This window comes from Podarcis erhardii (assembly GCF_964252035.2).
Source record: "Podarcis erhardii genome assembly, chromosome: 2".
NCBI classification, from domain to species: domain Eukaryota; kingdom Metazoa; phylum Chordata; class Lepidosauria; order Squamata; family Lacertidae; genus Podarcis; species Podarcis erhardii.
Window position 1 is genome coordinate 121,605,536 of NC_138498.1, and position 19,863 is coordinate 121,625,398.

At 47.2% G+C, this 19,863-nt stretch overlaps 1 protein-coding gene across 3 annotated transcripts in view; it reads left to right on the top strand.

The window, feature by feature from the left end:
* The window catches only part of LOC309336575 (uncharacterized protein), a 19,200-nt gene extending 1,230 nt beyond the window's left edge, over positions 1-17,970 (top strand). Inside the window, exons 2-8 of one of the 3 annotated variants that reach the window (XM_081852545.1) lie at positions 2,743-2,897; positions 3,647-4,248; positions 5,490-5,616; positions 6,083-6,186; positions 6,436-6,577; positions 12,111-12,200; positions 16,037-17,970. In XM_081852545.1, coding sequence (XP_081708671.1) covers positions 3,712-4,248; positions 5,490-5,616; positions 6,083-6,186; positions 6,436-6,577; positions 12,111-12,200; positions 16,037-17,478 — 2,442 coding nt within the window. In that variant the 5' untranslated portion in view covers positions 2,743-2,897; positions 3,647-3,711 and the 3' untranslated portion in view covers positions 17,479-17,970. The remainder of the gene's footprint in view (positions 1-2,742; positions 2,898-3,646; positions 4,249-5,489; positions 5,617-6,082; positions 6,187-6,435; positions 6,578-12,110; positions 12,201-16,036) is intronic. The other 2 variants (XM_081852547.1, XM_081852546.1) reach the window with 2 other exon arrangements.
* The last annotated feature ends 1,893 nt before the right edge of the window (positions 17,971-19,863 follow it).

The following is a 19,863-nucleotide window of genomic DNA, read 5'->3' on the forward strand; positions in this document are numbered from 1 at the left end:
GCATTTTTCCATCTCCGCCAAGCTAAGCAGTTGGCTCCTTACCTCTCTCAGCCCTGACCTAGCCACTGTGATCCACGCGACGGTCACCTCCAGACTGGATTATTGTAACTCGCTCTACGTGTGGGCTGCCCTTGAGACTGGCCCAGAAACTCCAGCGGGTGCAGAATGCCGCAGCGAGACTCCTTATGCGGTCTTCGCTGCAAGATCACATTCATCCGGTGCTATACCAGCTGCACTGGCTCCCGGTGGAGTACAGGATCAGGTTTAAGGTGCTGGTTTTGACCTTTAAAGCCCTATACGGCCTAGGACCTCGTACCTACGGGACCGCCTCTCCTGGTATGCCCACAGAGGAACTTACGGTCTTCAAATAAAAACATCTTGAAGGTCCCAGGCCACAGAGAGGTTAGGCTGGCCTCAACTAGAGCCAGGGCCTTTTCGGCCGCGGCTCCAATCTGGTGGAATGCTCTGTCACAAGAGACCAGGGCCCTGCGGGACTTGACATCTTTCCGCAGGGCCTGCAAGACAGAGCTGTTCCACCTGGCCTTTGGTCAGGGCGCAGCCCTGATCCCCCTCCTCTGGCAATCTGCACAGAATTTTGCTTATTGGTTGCCATAAAATTGATTTTAATTAATTTTTATAATGAAATGTTTTTAGAATCGTTGGAGTATTTTGATTGTTGTTAGCCGCCCTGAGCCCAGCTTCGGCTGGGGAGGGCGGGATATAAATAAAATTTATTATTTATTATTATTATTATCTCCAAGGAAACCAGCTGAGTGAAAAGCACATAAAGGATTATCTGGGACTGAAATGGGGGGCGGGGAGCCTTGGGGTGGGAAGGAGGAGGAGGAGGAAAAAGACTGGGGCCATCTCCTCCACCCCACCGCACCCCACAAAGGGAGATGGGCTCTGCAACTGACCCATTTGCATTCATTCCATTCTTACTCTGTTTTGTATCAGTATAAATATGCTACTCACTACTTTTGGGGCATTGTATTTGTGTCTGTGTGTCTTTAGGTTGGTGGGGAAATGATATTCAATAAACCAAAGCCAAATGTATTAATAATGTCAGCAATATCTAGGCAACACGATGACCATGTATATACGCAATAGACAATCTTTATAGAATTCCTTTAAGAATTCTTCGTCAGCAAAACAGTTGTCAATATCCCGAATCACTGTTCAGTGTTGGACCTCATGTTTGCTGAATACACAAAGCTTCACAGCTTTGTCTTTCATCGTCTGGTACCTCGCTTCATTTAAAGATTTTCAGAGACTTCGAGACTAAAGATTTCATTTTGTCCTTCTTATGGTTTAGAGGAATTCTATAAAGATTGTTCTCTTTGCGACACGGGTTTGTTTGGTTACTTATAAATGTACTAATAAGGCAGATTTATGAATAGTGGGTGGAGCTGGACAGAAACATTTGGACACGAAATATGCGTAAAAATAAAAACTTGACCTATTCAAGCAATGGCACAATGGGTCATCGTATCTGCCTGTTAACCAGAAGGCGGGTGGTTTAAACTCTCCAGGGGACGGCTGTGGGCATCGCAGGGGGTCAGACTAAATGACGCACGGGACCCCTTCCAATTCCACAGCTCTATGATTCTAATCGAGCATACAGAAAGGAAAACAACAGCAACAGAATCTTAAATCTGAAGGAAAGTCACATGAACTTATCTATAAATCGTAAAACGATACCTGAGGCTCCTTTGGAATTCCCACATCTTGGTACCGTATTTTTTGCTCTATAAGACGCACCAGCCCACAAGACGCACCTAGTTTTTGGAAGAGGAAAACAAGAAAAAAAATATTCTGAATCTCAGAACAGCAAGAGGGATCGCTGTGCAGTGAAAGCAGCAATCCCTCTTGCTGTTCTGGCTTCTGGGATAGCTGCACAGCCTGCATTCCATAAGACGCACACACATTTCCCCTTACTTTTTAGGAGGGAAAAAGTGAGTCTTATAGAGCAAAAAATACGGTATTTTATTCCTCCTTCCCCTCTGCTAAGCCAGCACCTTGTGAGGTGGGGGAGCGCGCGCACACACACACACACACACATACACAGAGGCAGGCTCAGTGAGGAGGGGGAATCCTGTAAGGGAGGGATTATTTGGGTTGCTACAGTGCCAGAGATGCTCTGCCGCCTTGCCTGAACGTGACCAGATCAGGGTTTGGGTCTGTGAAACCCACTGCCTCTCATCTCCAGTCCTCTCTGAGTCTTGCGGTTCTCATTTGCCTTCCTTGCGGGGACAGGCCCCTGTCTACCCAGAATCCTCCAGTGCTTCTTGCAAAGCCTAATTCCATTTGGTCCATTTGGTGGTCTCACTCTGAAGGACTTGAGACCTTTGCAAGATGTCGTCATCACTTCCTCCTTACTCAAGTATCTAGTCCTTTCTCTTTCTTCTTTGCAGGCACCAGTCCTGGTCTCTATTCAGAATCCTCCAGTGCTTCTTGCAAAGCCTAATTCCATTTGGTCCATTTGGTGGTCTCACTCTGAAGGACTTGAGACCTTTGCAAGATGTCGTCATCACTTCCTCCTTACTCAAGTATCTAGTCCTTTCTCTTTCTTCTTTGCAGGCACCAGTCCTGGTCTCTATTCAGAATCCTCCAGTGCTTCTTGCAAAGCCTAATTCCATTTGGTCCATTTGGTGGTCTCACTCTGAAGGACTTGAGACCTTTGCAAGATGTCGTCATCACTTCCTCCTTAAGTATCTAGTCCTTTCTCTTTCTTCTTTGCAGGCACCAGTCCTGATCTCTATTCAGAATCCTCCAGTGCTTCTTACATAGCTTTCTCCAGTTCCAGTCACGTGACAAGGGCTTTTTCTCCCACCAGAACTCACTGGAACTCGAGTGGGTGACATTGCTATTCTAAGAGAACAAGGGAGGCATTCCTGGTGAGTTCTGGCGCTTCTTTTTCTAGAAAAATAGCACTGTGTGTAATAATAATAATAATAATAATACAGTGGTACCTCGGGTTATACACACTTCAGGTTACAGACGCTTCAGGTTACTGACTCCGCTAACCCAGAAATATTACCTCGGGTTAAGAACTTTGCTTCAGGATGAGAACAGAAATCGTGCTCCGGCGGCGCGGCAACAGTAGGAGGCCCCACTAGCTAAAGTGGTGCTTCAGGTTAAGAACAGTTTCAGGTTAAGAACGGACCTCCAGAACGAATTAAGTTATTAACCCGAGGTACCACTGTAATATATTATTTATACCCGGCCCATCTGACTGGGTTTCCCCTGCCACTCTGGGTGGCTCTAAAAACACGATAAAACATCAAACATTAAAAACTTCCCTAAACAGGGCTGCCTTCAGATGTCTTCTAAAAGTCAGGTAGTTGTTTATTTCCTTGACATCTGATGGGAGGGCGTTCCACAGGGTGGGCACTGCTACCTAGAAGGCCCTCTGCCTGGTTCTCTCACAGTGAGGGAACTGCCAGAAGGCCCTTGGAGCTGGACCTCAGTTTCCGGGCTGAACGATGAGGGTGGAGACGCTCCTTGAGGTCTTGAGTCCTTTGCAAGACTTTGTTGTTGTCACCTCCTCCTTACCCAAGTTTCTAGTCCTTTTTGGGTTCTCATCTGCCTTCCTTGCATGAACCACCATCCGTCTATACCCAGAATCCTCCTGTGCTTCTTGCAGACTCCTCTTCCTGAGAGGGGCGTGTGATACTTTCACACCGAAGGACTCCACACGTTTGCAAGGAGATGTCGTCGCCGTCTCCTCACCCCAAATTCAGGCCGTCCTTGCCTCCGGACAGAAACTGGCACCAGAGCAAGGAGATCATCAGGGTCCTGTTAGAGGCTGAGCTGGAGCAGAGGTCAAAGGTGGAAGAGCAAGACTCGGACGGCTCCAAACAGAGAAGAAGCCCCCAAATCGTCCAGGCGGGAGGCAGCAGCCAGGAATGCTGGGAAAGAAGAGAGCAGAAGATCCTGGACGAGGGCAACGCCAGCTCGGATGTACAACGCCAGCGTTTCAGGGCGTTCTGCTACCAGGAGGCTGAGGGGCCCCGAGAGGTTTGTGGCCGACTCCACAACCTCTGCTACCAGTGGCTGAAGCCAGAGCGGCACACCAAGAAGCAGATCCTGGACCTGGTAATCCTGGAGCAGTTCCTGGCTGTCCTCCCCCCGGAGATGGAGAGCTGGGTCAGGGAGTGTGGCCCGAAGTCCAGTTCCCAGGCGGTGGCCCTGGCCGAAGGTTTCCTCCTGAGCCGGGCAGAGGACAAGAAGCAGGAGGAGGAGCGGGTGAGAAAGTGTTTCTTCCTAGTACTTCCAATGGGTTGAGAACATCTGGGGACAGTCCCCTAAAAAGTCTCACCGGCCACCCACCTTTTCTCGGGTGTTGCTCAAATAAGGGATTTATTGCTTGTCTCTTTAAAAGCATTTCTAGACTGATAGAAAAACCTCCAGGTGGCAACAGTTCAACTTAAAAACGAAAGGAATTCAAACTATTGATATCAGGCACTGTAAAGTTTTCGGCATCTGCTAAAAACAGTCTTATTTAGACATGCCTAAATGGAACATGGGTGGTGCTGTGGTCTAAACCACAGAGCTTAGGGCTTGCCAATCAGAAGGTCAGCGGTTCAAATCCCTGCGATGGGGTGAGCTCCCGTTGCTCGGTCCCTGCTCCTGCCAACCTAGCAGTTCGAAAGCATGGAAAGCATGTCAAAGTGCAAGTAGATAAATAGGTACCGCTCTGGTGGGAAGGTAAACGGCGTTTCCATGCGCTGCTCTGGTTTGCCAGAAGCAGCTTAGTCCTGCTGGCCACATGACCCGGAAGCTGTACGCCGGCTCCCTCGGCCAGTAAAGCGAGATGAGCGCGCAACCCCAGAGTCGTTCGCAACTGGACCGAAGGTCAAGGGCCCCTTTACCTTTACATATGCAGATGTGTAGAAAATTGTGAACTTTATGTAAGTTCAAATAATAATAGACTAAGCACATTTAAGGACACGGGTGGCGCTGTGGTCTAAACCACTGAGCCTAGGGCTTGCTGATCGGAAGGGCGATGGTTCGAATCCCTGCGACGGGGTGAGCGGCCGTTGCTCAGTCCCTGCTCCTGCCAACCTTGCAGTTTGAAAGCACGTCAAAGTGCAAGTAGATGAATAGGTACTGCTCTGGTGGGAAGGTAAACAGTGCTTCCGTGCGCTGCCAGAAGCGGCTTAGTCATGCTGGCCACATGACCTGGAAAAACTCTGCGGACAAACGTCAGCTCCCCAGAGTCATTTGCGACTGGACTTAACTGTCAGGGGTCCTTTACCTTTTTAAGCGCATTTAAGTGCATTTGCCAAAGACACATCTGGGAGTATGTTGCAAGGTTTGGAAGGTAGAATAAGTTTACACGGAAATCTGAATTCCTAGGCAATTTGGAAATGGTTTCGATGTAATATTTGTTGATTTGATTTAATGGCACCCTTGTCCGCTTGCTGTTCCATTTCTTCCCTTTTCCTATGACCTCTTTCCTCTCATATCCCTTCCTTCTGTTTCAGGCACAGATGACATTTTCCAAAGCAGCCACAGATTCCCCAGAGGCAGAAGATGCTCCATTGAACATCACAAAGCGGCCGCTCTTCCAGGGTATCGTGCAGGAGGCCAAAGGGGGTACCTCCTCTTTTGGTAAGAAAAGGCCCTATTACAACATGGGTCTTATCTGCACTAAACATTTAAAACAGTCCTGTACCACCTTAAGCCATCATTCAGAGAACTTGAACCTGTGTTTGCCTATTTCTTCCTCCCTCCCAATTCACCTTCCTTTTGTGCCGTGTCTTTTGAGATTGTAAGCCTGAGTCAAGGACTTCTCTCTTTTCTTTTTCTTAATGTGATCAGCAAGGGGCTCTGGAAGTCGTTGCAGGCCTGAGCTCGATCGACCAGTGGTCTGACTTTGTATGAGGCAGCGTCCTATGTTCCTATGTGCATACTTGGTCTGCACATGTGTGTTTATGCACATGCTCATACATTGGCCATGCCCACCACTGGCATGTGGGCCTCAGGGGGGTCCACTGACCCATCAGTGGTGGCCCTTGGGCCAAAGGAGGGCTAGCTAACCCTGCTATATCATCCACCTTCTTTGTCTTCCTTGTAGGAAGTAGGACAGCCCTCAGAGACAGCAAAATGGCCCTGAGGTGTCCCCCTATGCCTACTTCTCTTTGTGATGGACTGGAAGCAGCATCTCTGCAGCCAGAACAGGTACATAATAGAACTGTGGGTGCCTTTTCTCCTCTGCCCATCACTCTGGACCTGAAGATGGCAGCCATTTTCTTCTGTCAGAGCCGCTCACTAAGAAGGCTTTGAGGGCCGCTGATGACGCTTTGGGTCTTGCAGGAGATCCGCTAAGGCACCTCAGCTTTTCCTGTCTTCCTTTTTGTTGCTTTACCTGTGAGAAGTAAACATTTCCTCCTTCCTTCCTTCCATCCTTCCTTCCTTCCTTCCTTCCAGGACCTTGTGACCTTTGAGGAGATGGCTGTACATTTCACAGCCTTCCATGGAGGCCGAGTGGGCTCAGCTGGACCAAGGCTGGAGGGGTCTGCGCAGGGAAGCCATGGAGAACTGTGGAATTGTGGGAATCTGGCCTCTCTCGGTAAGTAAGTGCTCACTGGAAGGACAGATCGTGAAGCTGAGGCTCCAAGACTTTGGCCACCTCATGAGAAGAGAAGACTCTCTGGAAAAGACCCTGATGTTGGGAAAGATGGAGGGCAAAAGGATAAGGGGATGACAGAGGACGAGATGGTTGGACAGTGTTCTCGAAGCTACAAACATGAGTTTGACCAAACTGCGGGAGGCAGTGGAGGACAGGAGTGCCTGGTGTGCTCTGGTCCATGGGGTCACGAAGAGTTGGATGCGACTAAACGACTAAACAACCACAAAATAAATAAACGCTAACATCATAGTAGCTGTAGTAGCAATTCTGCCTGACACGCTTACTTACCGGCGGCAGCAGGGGGAGGCCCCATTAGCTAAAGTGGTGCTTCAGGTTAAGTTTCAGGTTAAGTACGGACCTCCGGAACGAATTAAGTACTTAACCCGGGGTACCACTGTGTGTGTGTGTGTGTATGTCTCTCTCTCTGTGTGTGTATATATATATATATATATATGTAGGTTTTGGTGTCCTCGGGTGTCTTCCCGTGTAAAAGTTGGGGTGTCTAGGCGACGTTTCGACGAGGTCTCACTCGTCATCTTCAGACCTCGTCGAAACGTCGCCTAGACACCCCAACTTTTACACGGGAAGACACCCGAGGACACCAAAACCTGCATTCCTGTACCCGTGAAAATCTACGAAAGCAAATATATATATATATATATATATGCAGGTTTTGGTGTCCTCGGGTGTCTTCCCGTGTAAAAGTTGGGGTGTCTAGGCGACGTTTCGACGAGGTCTCACTCGTCATCTTCAGGCTGGTGCTTTCGGCTTCTTGTTACTGGAACAGAGCAGGATCTCAGTGTTTGAGTTCCTATAAATACTGTAGAGGGGGTGTGGTGTATAGCCTCCAATGTTCTGGGCAGAGAGGAAGTTCCCAGGCTAGTGTGCCTTTTCTTCTTTTGTTCCTTAATTACTTGAGAGATATCTTGAGTGATTTCTTGAGTGATATCCTGAGTACCACTTAGGTGGGTCATTAGGTGTGGATTAGTTGTTAAAGTCTTTGTGTCTTGACCTCTTGAACTTTGTGAAGAGTTTTCCTGAGAAGATGGCTGTACTGTACTTAGTTGTGCTCTGGCTTGGCTTCGTGTATAGGGGCGAGCTGTGGTTTTGTGGCTTGTGTCAGCCAGATCTGTGTAGGGATTGCAGGGGGGTGCAGCATCCGGAGGTGCCACCATGGATTGGCTACTGGATGGTGTCTGTAATTCATCTGTGGAGAGGGTCTGGGTTTGGGTCTGGTGTGGTTGATTGGTGTTGGCGTTCTGTGTGCCTCTGGATCTGGTGTCAGTTTTTGTGGGGAGGGCTAATTTCCAGATGTCTGGCAAGCGGGATGTGTCGTCACGCTTGTTCATGTTGTGAGGGTGTTTCTCTATCTCGATGGCTTCCATGATTATTCTCTTGTGGTGATGTTCCGTGTTAAAGAGCAATTTGGAATCTGCAAAATTAATTTCGTGTCCTGTTTCTTTCATGTGTTGGAAAAGAGAGGAAGTTTTTTCTTCTTTTTTGACGGCATTCTTGTGTTCTGCGATACGTGCATTTATTCGTCTGTTTGTTTGTCCAATGTACGTGGCTGGGCAGACTTTGCAGGGTATTTCATAGATCCCTTGGTTTTCCAACTGGATTTTATCCTTGGGGTTTCTGAGGATATTGGCTATTTTTTGGTTGGTGCAAAAGGCTGTTTTGATATTGTGTTTATGGAGGATTTTGCTAATTTTATCTGTAGTGCCCTTGATATAGGGAAGGAGGGCCATGCCATTGTTTTCTTCTGTGTCTTGGTTTTTGGGGGGTGTTTCCTTTTGGATTAGCTTCGTAATCCTGTTTTGCTGGTATCCATTGGCAATTAACACGTTTGAGAGATTCTGTAACTCAGTTGTCAAGTGGTCTTTGTCAGCCAGGCGTTTGGTTCTGGAGATGAGAGTCTTGGCTACGGAGTTTATTTGTGCAGGGTGGTGGTGTGATTGTGCATGTAAGTAGCGGTTGGTGTGTGTTTTTTTCCGGTAGATAGTGTGTCCTAGGGAGCCATCAGGTTTTTTGTAGATTAGGACGTCAAGGAAGGGAAGTTGGTTGTTGGCTTCTATTTCCATAGTGAATTGTATTTTGGGGTGTAAGTTGTTGAGATGTGTGAGGAAGCTATCCAGTTTTTCTTTCCCGTGTGGCCAAATTACAAAGGTGTCGTCAACATATCTGAGCCAAAGTTTGGGTTTGTGTTCTGACTTGTCTAAAGCATTGGTTTCAAAGTGTTCCATGTACAGGTTTGCGATGACCGGTGAGAGGGGTGATCCCATAGGTGCTCCTTCTATCTGTTTGTATCTTTGTCCATTGTGGATGAAGTACGTGTTGGTTAGGCAGTGGTTGGTCAGGTCCAAGATGTATTCGGGGGGATTGTATTTGTTTTGAATAGCTGTCAAGGCTTCATTAATGGGCACTTGTGTGAAGAGAGATACAACATCGAAGCTCACAAGTAGGTCATTAGGATGTAGGTTTTGCTTCTTTATTGTTTCTATGAACTGGAAGGAGTTTGGTACGTGTGAAGAGATGGATTCTGCATAGGGCTGAAGTTGCTTGGCGAGAAATTTAGCGAGATTTTGTAGAGGTGAGCCTATGGAGCTGACTATTGGTCTGAGTGGTGTTCCTTCTTTGTGTATCTTGGGGAGGCCGTAGAGTTTGGGGCATCTGGATGATTTTTCTCTGGGGATGATTCTTAGCTGGATTTCTTCACTGATAGGAGAGGCTTTTATTTTGGATTTGGTGGTTTTTTCCAGGTAGGTGGTGGGATCTGTTTTTATAGGTTTGTAGGCAGGATCTTGGAGTAGATTTGATAGTTTTGCTTGGTAGTCCGATGTGTTCATCACCACTGTGGCATTACCTTTGTCTGCTGGGAGAATGATTATGTTGTTGTCTTTCCTCAGGTTGGTGAGTGCTTTCTGTTCTTCTTTGTGTAAATTGCTTCTGGGTGGTTTGCTGGAGCAGAGGATGTTGGTGACTTCAAGTCTGATTTTATTGGCTTCATCTGGGTTGATTTTGGTTAGGCTAGCTTCGACTCCGCATATGATGTTTTCCGTGGGGATGCGTCTCGGGGCGACTGCAAAGTTGAAACCTTTGGAGAGTACTTTGGTTTCAGTTGTGGTGAGGATCCTGTCTGATATGTTATGTACTGTTTGTTTCATGGGTTGCTGTGGATTACGAAGCTAATCCAAAAGGAAACACCCCCCAAAAACCAAGACACAGAAGAAAACAATGGCATGGCCCTCCTTCCCTATATCAAGGGCACTACAGATAAAATTAGCAAAATCCTCCATAAACACAATATCAAAACAGCCTTTTGCACCAACCAAAAAATAGCCAATATCCTCAGAAACCCCAAGGATAAAATCCAGTTGGAAAACCAAGGGATCTATGAAATACCCTGCAAAGTCTGCCCAGCCACGTACATTGGACAAACAAACAGACGAATAAATGCACGTATCGCAGAACACAAGAATGCCGTCAAAAAAGAAGAAAAAACTTCCTCTCTTTTCCAACACATGAAAGAAACAGGACACGAAATTAATTTTGCAGATTCCAAATTGCTCTTTAACACGGAACATCACCACAAGAGAATAATCATGGAAGCCATCGAGATAGAGAAACACCCTCACAACATGAACAAGCGTGACGACACATCCCGCTTGCCAGACATCTGGAAATTAGCCCTCCCCACAAAAACTGACACCAGATCCAGAGGCACACAGAACGCCAACACCAATCAACCACACCAGACCCAAACCCAGACCCTCTCCACAGATGAATTACAGACACCATCCAGTAGCCAATCCATGGTGGCACCTCCGGATGCTGCACCCCCCTGCAATCCCTACACAGATCTGGCTGACACAAGCCACAAAACCACAGCTCGCCCCTATACACGAAGCCAAGCCAGAGCACAACTAAGTACAGTACAGCCATCTTCTCAGGAAAACTCTTCACAAAGTTCAAGAGGTCAAGACACAAAGACTTTAACAACTAATCCACACCTAATGACCCACCTAAGTGGTACTCAGGATATCACTCAAGAAATCACTCAAGATATCTCTCAAGTAATTAAGGAACAAAAGAAGAAAAGGCACACTAGCCTGGGAACTTCCTCTCTGCCCAGAACATTGGAGGCTATACACCACACCCCCTCTACAGTATTTATAGGAACTCAAACACTGAGATCCTGCTCTGTTCCAGTAACAAGAAGCCGAAAGCACCAGCCTGAAGATGACGAGTGAGACCTCGTCGAAACGTCGCCTAGACACCCCAACTTTTACACGGGAAGACACCCGAGGACACCAAAACCTGCATTCCTGTACCCGTGAAAATCTACGAAAACATATATATATATATATATATGAATGAAGCCTACTTTGATTTTTAAAATGAAGTTGCGGTATTTTAAGTGTTCTTAAAATAAATAAATACATCATATGGCATAGGAATTACAAGCAGGCAGCACCACAGGGATTTCTCTCCTCTTTGGCCAAGCAAAAATTAGAGCCAGTTCACAGTGGCCAGTGGTTTTCCTTCAAGCAGGCAGCAGCTACATGAGGTCACAATGGCAGGTCTCCTCCCATCCAATCACATCAGCATGAGGTCACAATGGCCGGTCTCCTCCCATCCAATCACATCAGCATGAAGTCACAATGACCTCCGATTAGCAGTTGCTGGGAATCACAAGTGGAGATCATAGAATCCTAGAGTTGGAAGAGACCACAAGGGCCATCGAGTCCAACCCCCTGCCAAGCAGGAAACGCCATCAGAGCACTCCTGACATATGGTGGTCAAGCCTCTGCTTAAAGACCTCCAAAGAAGGAGACTCCACCACACTCCTTGGCAGCAAATTCCACTGTCGAACAGCTCTTACTGTCAGGAAGTTCCTCCTAATGTTTAGGTGGAATCTTTTTTCTTGTAGTTTGGAACCATTGCTCCGTGTCCGCTTCTCTGGAGCAGCAGAAAACAACCTTTCTCCCTCCTCTATGTGACATCCTTTTATATATTAGAACATGGCTATCATATCACCCCTTAACCTCCTCTTCTCCAGGCTAAACATGCCCAGCTCCCTTAGCCGTTCCTCATAAGGCATCGTTTCCAGGCCTTTGACCATTTTGGTTGCCCTCCTCTGGACACGTTCCAGTTTGTCCGTGTCCTTCTTGATCTGTGGTGCCCAGAACTGGACACAGTACTCCAGGTGAGGTCTGACCAGAGCAGAATACAGTGGCACTATTACTTCCCTTGATCTAGATGCTATACTCCTATGGATGCAGCCCAGAATTGCATTGGCTTTTTTAGCTGCCGCGTCACACTGTTGGCTCACTCAGGTCCTGCTTGTGTGCTTCCCAGAAGACACACCTGGCTGTCCAGTGTAACAGCTGGAGTAGATGGGCCGTTGGTGTGATCCGACACCTGGAAGGCTCTTCTGTTCCTACAAGTCATTTGTTTCTCTCGTTTTAAACAGGGCTTCCGCTTCCCAGGCTGGACCATATCTCCTGGCAGGGAGAAAGGGGAAACCCGTTTGCCGAAAGCTCTGAAGAGGAGAGATCAGCAGGTAGGCCCCCATGTCGGGCATACCCGGCTATGTCTTCACCTAGCAACCATATTTTTTTCTTGCTGAATATCACTCAGTTATGATCCTCCTTTAATCGATGGATTGACAATACGGCAGTACTTGCAACATGTGAACGGATTGCCAGACTTTGTCTGGACAAATATATTGATGTTTGGAACAAGTTTATACAGAATATAATAGGCTATTAATAAGGATAATAATACAGTGATACCTCTGGTTAAGTACTTAATTTGTTCCGGAGGTCCGTTCTTAACCTGAAACTGTTCTTAACTTGAAGCACCACTTTAGCTAGTGGGACCTCCTGCTGCCGCTGCGCTGCTAGAGCACGATTTCTGTTCTCATCCTGAAGCAAAGTTCTTAACCAGAGGTACTATTTCTGGGTTGGCGGAGTCTGTAACCTGAAGCGTATGTAACCCGAGGTACCACTGTATGGATTATATCTGTATAATAATGTATGGAAATGTAACTGATATTACTTATTGTATGATATTGTACCTTTTGCACCTTTTTTCCTATTTCTTTCTTTTTCATTCTTTTATCCTTCTATTTCCTTATAAATGAAATTCTTCTTAAGAAAAAAGGAAAACAAAAACCACCCAGTTGAGGGGTACAGTAAGCCCACAACTTTTCCACATTTAACTTGTGCACATTTGGCAAAAAAAAAATTAGGAAGGGGGTGACCTCACTTACCATTGAACGCAGTGTGTTTTGACTATACAGTGGTGCCCCGCAAGACGAACGCCTCGCAAGATGGAAAACCCGCTAGACGAAAGGGTTTCCGTTTTGGAGGTGCTTCGCAAAACGAATTTCCCTATGGGCTTGCTTCGCAAGACGAAAATGTCTTGCGAGTCCCCGCGGGTTTTCCCCCCTCCCCCCCTTTTCCTAAGCCGCTAAGCCGCTTATCAGCTGATCCGCTAAAAGCCGCTAAACCGCTAATAGCGCTAATCCGCTAAGCTGTCAATGGGCCTGCTTCGCAAGACGAAAAAAACGCTATACGAAGAGCCTCACGGAATGGATTAATTTCGTCTTGCGAGGCACCACTGTACGTGGTTTTGGCTTTTAGGCACGATCCCAGGAATGTGACCCCCCACATAAGTTGCAGGTGTCCTGTATATCTGAGAAACAGGGAATAGTGCAAGGGATTCTCTCAACTGGGAAAGGAGTAGTTTGTATCTAAAGTGAGGAATAGCAGATCTTATTTCATAGCACTCCATGAGCCCTTTTAGGCTCAGCCCCAATTTGGCCGACAAGTCCGTTCCCCACAAACCACATCCTCCCGCCCCAGGGGTTGCCAATGGTTTTGGACTAGTGGTTGCATTTAAAATTTTGAAGGGGGTTGTGGGACAGCCAGTGACAAAATGGCTGCCATGGAGTGGGCATGGCCTAACACAAAATGTCCCTATTTTTCCAGGGACGTCCCTGATTTAGAGAAGCCGTCCCAGTTTCTGATTTGATCCCAGAATGTCCCATTTTTCCTTAGGGCATTCCTGTTTTCATTGGAGAAATGTTGGAGGGTATGGAGTTATCTGACCCCCGGGCCATCTGAAGGCAATCCTGTATAGGGAAGGTTTTTTTAAAAATGTTTAACGTTTTATTATGTTTTTATATATGTTGGAAGCTGCTCAACCCAGTCAGATGGACAGGGTATAAATAGCAAAATTTTATTTATGGAATGGGACGTCCCTATTTTGATCGGAGAAATGTTGGAGGGTATGGAATGGCTGCCATGGGGAGCCAGGAATAACACAAAATCAGAGAGACAACCACCCCTGACAATGTTTATGCATACCATGAGAAAGCAGTTATCTCCTGCTGGTTATGGAGATTGTGTGAATTCACACACACTTGTCTGATGATGTTGCTCTGTAATAACAACACAGAGCATTCTTCAAGGCTCTAGTTATCTCCCACTTGGACCACTGCAATGCGCTCTATGTGGGGCTACCTTTGAAGGTGACCCAGAAACTACAACTAATCCAGAATGCGGCAGCTAGACTGCTGACTGGGGGCGGCCACCGAGACCATATAACACCAGTCCTGAAAGACCTACATTGGCTCACAGTACGTTTCCGAGAACATTCAAAGTGTTGGTGTCGACCTTTAAAGCCCTAAATGGCCTCAGCCCAGTATACCTGAAGGAGCGTCTCCACCCCCATTGTTCTGCCTGGACACTGAGGTCCAGCGCCGAGGGCCTTCTGGCAGTTCCCTCATTGTGAGACACGAAGCTACAGGGAACCAGGCAGAGGGCCTTCTCGGTAGTGGCGCCCGCCATGTGGAACTCCCTCCCATCAGATGTCAAAGAGATAAACAACTACCTGACATTTAGAACAGTGTTTCCCAACCTTGTGCCTCCAGCTGTTTTTGAACTACAACTCCCATCATCCCTGACTAGCAAGACCAGTGGCAAGGGATGATGGGAATTGTAGTCCAAAAACAGCTGGAGGCACAAGGTTGGGAAACACTGATTTAGAAGACATCTGAAGGCATCAGGGAAGTTTTTGGTGTGTGACATTTTAATGTATTTTTAATCTTTGTTGGAAGCCTCCCAGAGTGGCTGGGAAAACCCAGCCAGGTGGGCGGGGTACGAATAATAAATTACTATTACTATTACCAGGAAACATATACAAGCTAGCCATACCATTCATTTCACAGAAATCAATTAGAAGGCACCTGCCCATTTTGCCTTTTAATTGGGTTGGGTTGGTGACCCCTGACAGGTAATGTGTTTGGATCCAAAGTGCTGCTGCAAATGGACTTCAAAGCGGCTCCCTGTAACAGCCAATTAGTTGAACCATTTTGGCAAACCTCTTTGAAGTCGCAGCTCCTGGAATCAATCAGCTGATCGGTGCTCAGAGCACACCTTCAAAGGAAGCTGCTCCAACCTCCACTCAGCTGATTGGTGCTTACAGGGACCCCTTCTGAACTTTTTAAGCTGTCAGTCACCGGACATCATTATACCATTGGGTGATTGACAAGTGCATGGAATTACCGTATTGTTTGCTCTATAAGACACACCCCACCATAAGACGCAACTAGTTCTAGAGGAGGAGAACAAGGAAAAAAAAGTTCTCTCCCTCTCTGCTCAGCGCCTGTCCAGCAAAGCGGGAGGAGAAATGGAAGGGGCTCCGTTTCTCCTCCCTTCGCTGAAGGGGCGCTGGGCAGCTTTCCCTCTCTGCGCAGCGCTCCTTCAGCAAAGCGGCAGGAGAAGCGGAGCAGAGAGGGAAAGCTGTGCAGTGGCTCTCCAGCGAAGCGAAGCCAGGAGAGCAAGAGAGACCGATCCCTCTTGCTCTCCTGGCTTCAGCGACAGCCTCCTGAAGCCTCCTGAGGACAGTGGGAGCGCTCCCGCTCTGCTCAGGAGGCTTCAGGAGGCTGTCGCTGAAGCCAGGAGAGGAAGAGGGATCGGTGTGCACCAATCCCTCTTGCTCTCCTGGCTTCAGCGAAAGCTGCACAGTCTGCATTCGCTCCATATTTCCCTTTACTTTTTAGCAGGGGAAAAGCGTGTCTTATAGAGCGAAAAATGCAGTAAGCAGCACCTGCCTAACACCCAGATTCGGTTCCCCACTCCTGCTTTAAAGACTATGTCACCACATTGCCAAGAATTAGCTACTTTGATTGGAAGTGGTCCTTTAAGGTCTCTGTTTTCCTGACACTGTTATTGAGTACATTCATTTGTATGAATGGTCTTGCATCAGCAGAATAGCCAATGCTCCACACACCACCCCATTTGTCTGTTCCAAGGTTCATCAGATCAATGTTTGTTCCATGATTCGTAGATCTTTTCCTCCCTGATCAGATTTCACCTTTGATTCCTTTAGATGACGACGGAGAGGGCAATAAAGAGTGTGAACGGCATAGAACGAAAACGGAATTAAAACAGAAGTGGGGGAACAAATCCATTGTTTTTGAAGGGACTGACTTCCATGAAATCCCAGTAGTAGAAGAACATTGTGAAGGAAACCAAAGAAAAATTCACAAGGAGAAACTGTTGAAATGCGCCGAGTGTGGGAAGCTTTTCAGCCAGCATATATACCTTATTAAACACCAGAGAGCGCATGCTACAGATAAAACGTACAAATGCTTGGAGTGCGGGAAGCAGTTCCTTCGCAGCTCAGACCTTCATTTCCATCAAAGATTCCATGCAGGCAAAAAGCCTTATAAATGTTCGGAGTGTGGAAAGCGGTTCAGTCATAGCGTAAGTCTGAAATGGCATGAAAGTATTCACACGAGAGAAAAGCCCTATAAATGCTCAGAGTGTGGAAAGGGTTTTAATGACGGTAGAAACCTTAAAAGACATCAAAGAATCCACACAGGGGAGAAACCTTATAAGTGCTCAGTGTGTGGAAAGGGCTTCAGTCGCAGCCCTGAGCTTAAATCGCATCAGAGAATCCACACTGGGGAGAAGCCCTATAAGTGCTCCGAGTGCGGGAAGAGGTTCAACCTGAGTTCAAACCTTAGTAAACATCAAAGAATCCACACAGGGGAGAAGCCCTACACGTGTTCAGCATGTGGAAAGAGCTTCAGCCATAGCACGCATCTTAAAAGACATGAAAGAATCCACACAGGGGAGAAGCCCTATAAATGTTCCGAGTGCGGAAAGAGCTTCAGTCAAAACATAATTCTTAAATCGCACCAGAGAATTCACACAGGGGAGAAGCCAGATAAATGCTCCGAGTGTGGGAAGTGTTTCAGCAATAGTGGGAACCTTAAAATACACCAGAAAATCCATACGGGGGAGAAGCCCTATAAATGCTCCGAGTGTGGGAAGTGTTTCAGTCAAAGCATAATCCTTAAATCACATCAAAGAACTCACACGGGGGAGAAGCCCTTTATATGCTCTGGGTGTGGAAAGAGTTTTGGCGATAGCAGGAGCCTTAAGGTGCATCAAAGAGTCCACACCCAGGAGAAGCCCTATAAATGCTCCGAGTGCGGCAAGACTTTCAGTGTCGGCAGGAGCCTCAAAGTACACCAGAGAACCCACACGCAGGAGAAGCCCTATAAATGCCTCGAGTGCGGGAAAAGCTTCAGTGACAGCAGAATCCTCAAAGTGCATCAGAGGATCCACACGGGGGAGAAGCCCTACAACTGCTCGGAGTGCGGGAAGAGCTTCAACCAGAGCACACACCTTAAGAGACATCAGAGAACCCACACGGAGGAGAAGCCCTACAAGTGCTTGGAGTGCGGGAAGAGCTTCAACCAGAGCACGCACCTCAACACACACAGAAGAATCCACGTGAGAAACACTCAGGGTGCGGAATGACCTTCTGCCAGAGAAGACGCTTTCCACTGCGTCAAGCAGGGTGGAATCCTGCAAATCCTAGTGATGATTGGAATGTGGGAAGTTCTTGAGATGGAACATAAGCTTCCGACTTCCAAGATGCCAACCCAAGGGAAAGCATAGGAATAATTAGAGTAGAGAATCACTTGACCAATCAAATAAGCAGCTGTAGCAGGGCTCAGATTGGGCAGCTCCCAGTGACTACATGAGTCCAGGATAGATGCATGTCTAGGCTTGTTAGGATTCCTGCTCCGTGCTTGCAGTCATGAGATTGTTGTCTATCACATGGCGGTGTATGTTTTCATTCCAGAGTGTGGGAAGTGATGGAGACAGGATGTTTTGGTATTGTATTTTTGTAGGCCTAATGTTACGCTTAGCCTCTGTCTGGAAATTCTGCGTTGACACCATTAAAAAAAATTCTCCCCTTGCTGTAACCTTGGACAATCATGTTTAATTAAACAATGTGATATTAGCTGCCTGTTCAGTCTACATTTTATTCCCTCTCCCCCCACCATCCCACCCACCCTGGTCAAATGGTCCTACGCAGAGGGTTCCTCCACACGTCCCCCTTTGGGCTGTTAATCTGGGAATTCCTGAGGTCATAGAGTTGGAAGGGACACCCAGGGGTCATTTAGTCCAACCCCCTGCAATGCAGAAATCTCAGCTAAAGCATCCATGATGGACGGCCATCCAACCTCTACTTAAAAACCTCCAAGGAAGGAGAGTCCACCACCTCTCGTGGGAATCCGTTTTGGGTGCTCAGTGTTGTAACGTGGGGTTTGTGATTTCTGCTCTCTTGACATAATATGCTGGAGACAGTCTCTAGTAACACTTCTTTATTAAAGCAAACAAGACTGGGGCCTGAGGAGGGGAGAGCTACATTTATAGGGACAGGGAACTAGCTAGAAAGGATACATTTTGGAGGGAACAATATCAGGCAATCACAGTCCTGCCTTTTGGAGGAAACCAATAAGACAGAGGATCCAAATACAGCAGCTTAAATAAACCAATAGTAGCTGTACCCTCTGGAACCAAAAGGCAGTTACTTTACCCTAATGCAAATACAGACAATAATAATACAGATATAAAATCCTTTGACTCAATACACAACACTCAGAAAGTTTTTCCCCCTCTGATATTGAGTCAGAACCTCTTTTCTTGTACCTTGAAGCCATGGTTACAGATAGGTAGCCGTGTTGGTCTGCCATAGTCAAAACAAAACAAATTCCTTCCAGTAGCACCTTAAAGACCAACTAAGTCAGTTCTTGGTATGAGCTTTCGTGTGCATGCACACTTCTTCAGATAAGTCTGAAGAAGTGTGCATGCACACGAAAGCTCATACCAAGAACTGACTTATCTTCTTATCTTCTTATCTGAAGAAGTGTGCATGCACACGAAAGCTCATACCAAGAACTGACTTAGTTGGTCTTTAAGGTGCTACTGGAAGGAATTTGTTTTGTTTTGACTTGAAGCCATGGGTTCGAGTCCTACCCTCTGGAGCAGGAGTAAACAAGCACGCTCCTTCCATGTGACAGCCCTTGAGATATTTGGAGGTGGCTATCTGATCTCCTCTCAGTCTCCTCTTTTCCAGGCTAAACATACCCAGCTCCCCCAGAAGCTCGGCTCTGCCCTCGCCGGTCCTGGAAGGATCCTTTAAAAAAGTCCCATATGCTCAGAGACTTTGCGCCTGTTCTTTGGGGGAGATAGGAAGCCCAGAGCACTTGTTCTTTAGATGTCCCTTTTAGGAAGAGGCATGTAGTGAGACCATTGACCCCCTGCTGGCAAGGCTCGCTCCCCGAAAAGCAAAAATTTGACTTTTTCCTGTTAGGCAAAGATCATATTGTCGCCAGATTCTGTGTACAGATCTGTGGCGCAGACCATCTCCCGACCCAAACTAGTTCGTTAAGAAAATCCCCAAACTCGGTTCCATGGGTGACTCTGGGTCATCTCTCTGCGGTAGCTTATCTTAAAAGTTTTAAGTGTCTATATGCTTATCACTGCCCAGACTTGCACTGTCCTTTTCTCCCTTCCACCCACGACCCCCGCCCCTCCCCCATCCTGCACCCACCAAATGCTGGTCCTCCAGGGGAAGTGTGGGGCGGTGGGTTTGGCAGGCAGGAAGTGAGTGCCTACCCTCTTTAGGAGCCTCTCTAGGAAGGGCGGCACTCTCTTGCCTTAACCCTTCATCCCCACCCCATCCTCTTCTCCTCCATCATCCAAAGCTCCAGAGAAGGCGGTTCCCCTCTTCTCTTCTTGCCAAGCAAGAGAATTTCAGGGGCAATTCTTCAGCAGCAGGTGTCTGCAAAACAGAGGCTTCTGCGCTCCCCTTGCTTGCTTGTCAAGGCTAGATCTACTCAGAGTAGACCT